The sequence below is a fragment of the Copidosoma floridanum genome, unplaced genomic scaffold, assembly GCF_036245765.1.
Source record: "Copidosoma floridanum isolate Cflo_tuat_1 unplaced genomic scaffold, Cflo_Japanese_pri ptg000013l, whole genome shotgun sequence".
In the NCBI taxonomy this organism is placed as follows: domain Eukaryota; kingdom Metazoa; phylum Arthropoda; class Insecta; order Hymenoptera; family Encyrtidae; genus Copidosoma; species Copidosoma floridanum.
The window spans coordinates 25265259-25272686 of NW_028321890.1; the positions used below are offsets into that span (position 1 = coordinate 25265259).

General features: G+C 34.3%; 1 protein-coding gene across 1 annotated transcript; it reads left to right on the forward strand.

Moving 5' to 3' along the window:
* Positions 1–320: 320 nt before the first annotated feature.
* On the forward strand, positions 321–6572 carry LOC106647262 (NPC intracellular cholesterol transporter 1 homolog 1b). Its single transcript, XM_089590760.1, has 21 exons — positions 321–562; positions 666–883; positions 1014–1141; positions 1210–1351; positions 1437–1632; positions 1816–2039; positions 2139–2237; positions 2551–2680; positions 2800–3046; positions 3133–3334; positions 3768–3884; positions 3981–4161; positions 4363–4490; positions 4604–4864; positions 4947–5110; positions 5191–5303; positions 5387–5535; positions 5624–5832; positions 5910–6141; positions 6215–6328; positions 6402–6572. The coding sequence occupies exons 1-21, from the start codon at positions 322–324 to the stop codon at positions 6570–6572; spliced, it is 3666 nt and encodes a 1221-aa protein (XP_089446886.1). The 5' UTR covers position 321.
* The last annotated feature ends 856 nt before the right edge of the window (positions 6573–7428 follow it).

The window sequence follows — 7428 nt, forward strand, 5'->3', positions numbered from 1 at the left end:
AATTAAAATTAAATTTAAAATCACAGTAGCAGATAATAACAACCATCCTTTATTAAAAATTGTGAGAACTAAGGAAAAAAATCTTGATCGATAACTTCCTGAAAGGCAACGCGTTCTTGATAAGATATTTGGTTGAGGTCACGATAAAAAATCAGGTATTGGACAGAGAGATACTCGATCTATTAAATGATCAGTCTGGTTTAGTGATCAACGTGTACGTAACGTCCGTAATCTGTGGGACAACTAAAAATCAGTACATTTTAAAGTTTATATCCAAATTCTTGTAGATCAATTCTGAATAGCTATTTAATAATGAAAAAAATGAAATACAGTGGCTCCCAAGTTTCAAGAATGAAAATTTTTATCCTAATAAGTTTACTTCTCGTGTGGTTTCACGAGGTTTCAAGCCACGATTACCATTGCATCTGGTACGGAGAATGTCACGACGAAGGCCAAAAAGTTAGAAGTTGTTTATCGAACGACACTGCCAAGCCAGTTGTCGATCAAAAATCCGTTGCCATTCTTCGGAAAAGGTGTCCACATATGTTCCGTAATGAAACAGGTGCAGTAAAACCAACACATCATTGAATGATGATTATTTTATCTTTGCTTAAATTCAACTCAACCATATAAAAAATACAAACATCAATATGAAATATAAACAGATATTCCAAGAACGTGTTGTGACGTCACTCAAATAGAAAGAATGGAAAAGTCGCTGGCCCCATTAGACGCCTTTTTGGGCAGGTGTCCTGGATGTTTGAAAAATCTCCTTCGTTCGATATGCTCTGTTACTTGTGGCTGGGATCAAAGTAGATTTATGGACCAAACTGAAATTAGGACGAGCAATAAAACTGGCAAAAAGTACATTGAATCCATTGAGGTTGTTGAAAATAGAGATCGAAATATTTTTTAGCAAAAATGTTTTCTCATACGATCGATTATTTTTTTTTTTTTTTTTTATTTACTTTTTTTTTTTCTCTTTAATTCAGTTTTTACACTCATTTTCATAGGTATACCTTTCCGAAGAATACGCAAATGCAACATATAATTCGTGCAAAGATATTTATATCCCATCTCAGACTGTGATGGCCATGGATATGGTATGCTTACGAGAAAAAGGACCTTGTGACCCAAAAATGTAAAGGACGATTTATTTGTTACGTAGCGAATATACTCCTTATTTATATTAATATTGATATGCTTTAGATGGTTTTCGTCGATGGGAGATCCAAAGACTCCTTATGTGCCATTTTTGATAGATTATGTATTCCAAAAAAACAAATTGAAATCAAAGTTAATCGAAAGCTCGTTAAATCCACCCGTCATTCCATGTGAAATATCATATGATGTCGGTGAAGGTCTTACTTATTTCCGATAGATAAAATTTACCATCAGTTTTGTTTATTAAACCAAAACAATTATCAAATCTCTAGCCTCAATCATTACCGTGTAGCTGCGTGGACTGTCCTTCAGCCTGTAAGGCTGCCAATGATGTGCCTACCCTCCAAGATCCACTAGAGATTTTCGGTTGGAATATCTTCGGTGTCATAATGGCACTTAGTATTCTGATTTTAAGTACATTTTTTACAGTTTTTTATACTTTGAGAAATTGCAAGTCAACGAATCACAGTGAGTTTGATTTATAAATAATTTTTCTGCAAAAAAATTATCGATACGTTTGGTATAAAATGTAGAATTTTGTAAAACTCTCGATGGATAAAAACTCGGAAGTATCAAGTGGCAACGAAATAACCATTGAACCAGAGATAAACAAATTGCGGAAATCATTGAAAAATATATTCTGTGCACTTGGAAAATTTTTTGCTAATCGTCCAGTAACAACTTTGTCCGCCACTGGCATTTCCGTGATCATCCTTAGTTACGGGCTTACACAGTTAAAAACATCGACTAATCCGATTGAAATTTGGTCTGCCAAAAACAGTAGAGCGAGAATAGAAAAGGACTATTTTGACGAAAAATTTGGGCCTTTTTATCGCACCGAGCAAATTTACATCAAAACTGTCGGTCTTGACAAGGTATGTATTCAATATATTTGCCTCTTGTAATGTCTTCTGGGTTTTTTTACGCTGATAATCACATTAGAATTTGAATATGCACACATTTTTACTCTATAGATTTATTACAACACATCGGATGAAGAACTGGAATTTGGGCCAGTTTTCCACAAGGACTTCTTGCTTGAAGTTTTAAATTTGCAGAACAATATAACACAGGCAAATAAAAATATTTTTTTATCCTCACCCATCAAAATTACTACTTCTATCTTTGTTTTTAAGGACGTAAATTGTTTTACATCCCTTCCCAAGCAATAGATTATATTTTGTTGCCAATGAAGAAGTACTTAACTATTTTCTGTAGGAAGTGCTATTTTCTTTAATCAAAAATCTTACATGCAACTAAGAAGAAAATTATGACTACCTTAATGGTGCTCGATTGACTTGATGTCTGAGACAGCAGCCAAGTCCTTCCTAGTGGCGTAATTTACTATTTATATAAATTATATGATAATATTATATTATTTAAAAGCTTGGCCAAGAAGATGACCAGGGGTTGGAGAAAATATGTTATGCTCCAGTAAAAAATGATTTCTCTGGTCCAACGACTATCGATGACTGCGTAATTCAAAGTATATGGGGCTTTAAAAATAATGATGATAGTACTTTTGGCGATCCTAACGAATCCACTGAATCCTACGACCCTAAAAAGTATTTAGAAGACTTTTACACGTGTCTAAAGTAGGCTTTTCATATCTTACGTAAAATGGCATAAAAAAAGAAAATATGGAACGATTCAAAACAAAATCTGACCATTTCAGTGCACCTTACAAAATTGATTGCTTAGCACCATACAAGGGTCCCATCATCCCAGCACTGGTGTTGGGTGGATTTTTAGAGGAAGGAAGAAACGCGAACAGCTACTCTGGAAGGGATTACATCAAATCAACTGCCCTAGTTTTAACTTTCATAGTCAAAGCTCCACATGATCAAGATGCGAAAAGTGCCGTTTTGAAGTGGGAAAAAAGGTACTGCGTTTTTTCAGTTATTCACATCTACCAAAATGTTGATCATACACACACTTATTTAAATGGACTTTGGCAATTGCTTTCAGGTTTCTCGATTTCATGAAAAATTGGTCGGCAAACGATCGCCCGCAGTTCATGGATGTGGCCTATTCCGCCGAAAGGTCCATCGAAGATGAGCTCGAGAGAACATCGGAGGCAGAAATTATTACCATTGTTATTAGCTACGCTTTGATGTTTGTCTACATAGCCATTGCTTTGGGGGATTTTGACTTTTCTCGTCAAGGTTTCGTAAGTACCGCAGGTCCGATATTTTTTCTAGGCTGTAACAAGTACAGTACAGTGAGAGTAAAAAAAATTTATGAAAATTATAGAGGAATTCCATCAAAAATTACTATTCTGCACAGTAAATAGAATGCAAGCTGTTACAAAAATAAGGAAAAGTTTTTTTTTTAACAGTTAAAATTATGGTTCAAAAAGTAAATTTATTAACCGATTCTCTTAAGGTTTATGTTTCCAGCATGGTAATTTTTACAGTTCCAACCATAATTGTAACTGTTGAAATAATAATTTTTACTATTAAAAATAAGAATTTTTTCCTTTTCTGTCAATTTGCATCCGATTTTCTGTGCAGAAAGTTAATTCCTGCTGGAATTTCTCTGCAATTATTATTATTCTTTTCTCTCAGTAAACAGTAACAGTATTATTTCTACATAATTATCAGGTAACCAGTAGAATTGTGTTGAGCATCGGTGGACTCGTAGTAGTTTTTTCTTCGGTCTCTTGTGCTGTTGGAATATTAGCATACCTTGGCATATCGACATCATTATTAACTATTGAGGTACATGTTGTGGAATTGACTCGAAAACCAACCAACTGAATTGTTATAAATAATATTACAAGAGAGATTTATCTTCAACATTATTTTTCCAACCAGGTCATTCCATTTTTAGTACTTGCCGTGGGAGTTGATAATATGTTCATATTAGTCAGAACATGCCACAGGTATCCCCGAAATCTTGACGAATCTGTACCGGACCACATCGCACGAGTAATGGGTTCAATTGGCCCTTCCATATTGTTAACAAGCGCTTCGGAATGCTTTTGTTTTGCCATAGGTCATTTTCAGCATAAAAAATTTATTTATGCATTAATCTGTTTACTAGAAAACCGGACTTTATTTCTATTATCTTACAAAAATATATTTTCATTCATAATGCCTTTTTGCACTAAGCAAATTCTCGATACATGCAAATGTGTACGTGAAAAGATCAATCTTTGTGTATTGAAAAAATATGAAACAAATTTTATTTTTGCAGGTTCGATGGTTGAAATGCCGGCTGTAAATTCATTTGCGAAATTTGCTGCGGTTGCAATTGCTATCAATTTTCTTCTTCAAATATCAGCCTTTGTCAGTTTACTAACGTTGGACATCCAACGTCAAGAGGTAATAAACACATGCTTACTATAGTGCAACTAATAAAAATAAAAATTCAGTCTAGTAAATTTATTAACGATACACAGTGATTTCATTCATAAAAAATATTTAATTTTTGTCAGAGCAATCGCGTGGATGTTTTTTGCTGTTTGGCCGCAAAAAAGAAACAAGAGGACCAAAGAGGAATCAACAAAAACTTGATCAACTCCTTCTTCGAAAAAGTATTTGCCCCCAACCTCATGAAAAATCCCGTGCGTTTCGTGGTACTTTTCGTCTTCACTGCGGCCACGATTGTCAGCGTATTTTTCGCCCCAACAGTTGACATCGGACTTGACCAGGAACTATCCGTCCCCGACGACTCGTACGTTCACAAGTACTTCAAGGTAATGCTTACATGCGATTGTTACTGCTTATTATAACCATTTGGAGGCAACTTTACGTTAATCGAAATGACGACAATTGCAGTACATGAAGGAGCTCCTGTCGATGGGACCCCCCGTTTATTTTGTCGTGACTGAAGGCTTGAACTACAGTGACTTTGAAGTGCAAAACGCAATCACCGGAGTCTCGGGCAACAACAACGATTCCCTGTACCTGCAGCTTTATTCTGCTGCCAATAAATCCAGAGAGTAAATATCTCTGCAGTGATTTTTTGATTTCGTAAATTCATGATTCCCAACTTTTATTCTTGACTAAAAATTTATTTCAGAACATACATATCGAAACCTCCCAACTCATGGCTCGACGATTACTACGACTGGTCAGCAAATGATGAATGCTGCAAATTTTTTCCAGGAAACTCATCATTTTGCCCACACGAAAGTAATTTTAGTTATAGAAAGGCATGAATTGAGTTTTGTGATACAGGCAGTGACGATTCAAAAAAAATTTTTTTGCCATATTAGATTATGACTGCCAAACATGTAACAAAAGTACAGACCAGAAGTACACTTTGCGACCAACTGTGGAACATTTTAGGAAATATCTGCCCTACTTTTTATCAGATGTACCAGATTACGCATGTGCCAAGGCAGGAAGAGCTGTATATGTAGATGTAAGTGAAATGAAGCAAAAAAAATATTGGGCATGTAGAGAAAACAAATACTAAAGGAAAACTTTATGTACTACATCAACTTTCACAGGCTGTTAATTATCGTTTAGACGAATACAATATGACAGATGTCGGAGCCTCACATTTCATGACGTACCATACGCCTCTGAAAAAATCATCAGATTGGTACAGAGCATTGGAAAGTGCAAGGCTTATAGCCGATGCAATCGGTGACTCGATAAACAAAGCTGTTTCAACAGCAAATTCAACAAATAAAAAAATAACTGTGTTTCCTTACAGGTAAACCATCAAACTATTAATAATAATAAATAAAATAAAAATCAAAAAATGGCACTAATTCCAAGTCTCATTTGCAGCGTATTCTATGTTTTTTACGAGCAATACTTGACGATCGGGATGATGGCCCTGAAGTCGATGTCTCTCTCCTTACTCACCATATTCGTTGTCACCCTGTTCCTGACCGGCTTCTCTTTTTATTCGGCTGTAGTGGTCGCAGTGACAGTCACTATGATAGTCGTAGACCTCGTGGGCTTGATGGTTTTGTGGAACATATCACTTAATGGGGTGTCCCTCATAAATTTGGTCATGGTAAGAGAGTTTTACGACATTCACGTACACTTGAAAATGATAAACCCTTTAAAATGATCAATTTTTGTTAAAGGCTGCTGGAATTTCAGTTGAGTTTTGTAGTCACATTGTTCACGCTTACATAACATCCGAACAGAGTGACAGAAAAGAAAAGGCTATGGACTCTCTGGCTAGGATAGGGGGTTCAGTAAGCACCAAAATATTTTGTCACTTTAATTGTTATTTTTGAATAAACGTTAAAGCACGTCGTTCATTTTTAGGTATTCTCTGGCATAACGTTGACAAAGTTCGTTGGTATTGCAGTTCTTGGTTTTGCAAAGACTCAAATATTTACCGTTTTTTACTTTAGAATGTATTTAGGAATTGTTTTAATTGGCGCGATACATGGTCTGATTTTTTTGCCGGTTTTATTGAGTTTTACAGGTAGATAAGAGATTAATTTTCATATTTAATAGTGATGGTAGTTTCAACAATACTTTTTACTAAGTCTTAGACCTATTACTTATCGCAAGTAACTATGGTAAAATAGTTATCTCCCAAAGCAATATTTTTTACGTACTGAATTATCTACAACAGAAATTTTAATATTCCAATAAAAATGTCTAGATAAACAAATTACGAAACTTATTTAAATTAAATAATTGATGTAACAAACAATAAAGACTGATGTTATTACAGATTATATTTAAAAGCCATGATTCATGATCACCATAAAATTTTCCTGTGCTCGTTTATAAAATTATGATTCACTGAAGTACATCGAAGCACTAGTAGAAATAAAAATCTATTAAATAACGTTTAAACCATCTTGTATTACCATTTTCCCGTCTTCGAATGCCACGTGGATAACATGTATGTTCCAGCTAAACTAAAATGAATTTCAAAATTCTATAAACATGTCGCCGTGGAATCGATCACAAAAAATTTTTAAACTTTTTTGTTATTACCGATCTAGAAAAAAAATGGGTGTTTTCTATACTTTTTTTAGTACTGAGGACAAAATTTCTCATAAGGTATATGGAAAAATTGTGTAGAAAATTACTTATCATTTTTAAATATTTTGGTATAGCGAACTGTACTACGAACATGCGATAAGCGCCAAATATTATCTCGTATTAGTAAAGTAACTTTTGTACATGTATAATCATTATTTCTACATGTTTATCTTACCCATTACTCAGAAATTGGCTTGTTCACAAAATCAGTTATTCAAGGTCATTATTTATTTCGTGTAGTACACATTTTAATTAAATTATTGAATTTCAATTACACCAAGTTTCTTTTTAT

Coding starts and splice junctions, on each gene's coding strand:
- LOC106647262 (XM_089590760.1), top strand. CDS start 322: ATGAAATACAGTGGCTCCCAAGTTTCAAGAATGAAAATTTTTATCCTA. Junction 2,238..2,550: donor TGCAGAACAATATAACACAG/GCAAATAAAAAT, acceptor ATTATTTAAAAG/CTTGGCCAAGAAGATGACCA. Junction 6,329..6,401: donor TGGCTAGGATAGGGGGTTCA/GTAAGCACCAAA, acceptor GTTCATTTTTAG/GTATTCTCTGGCATAACGTT.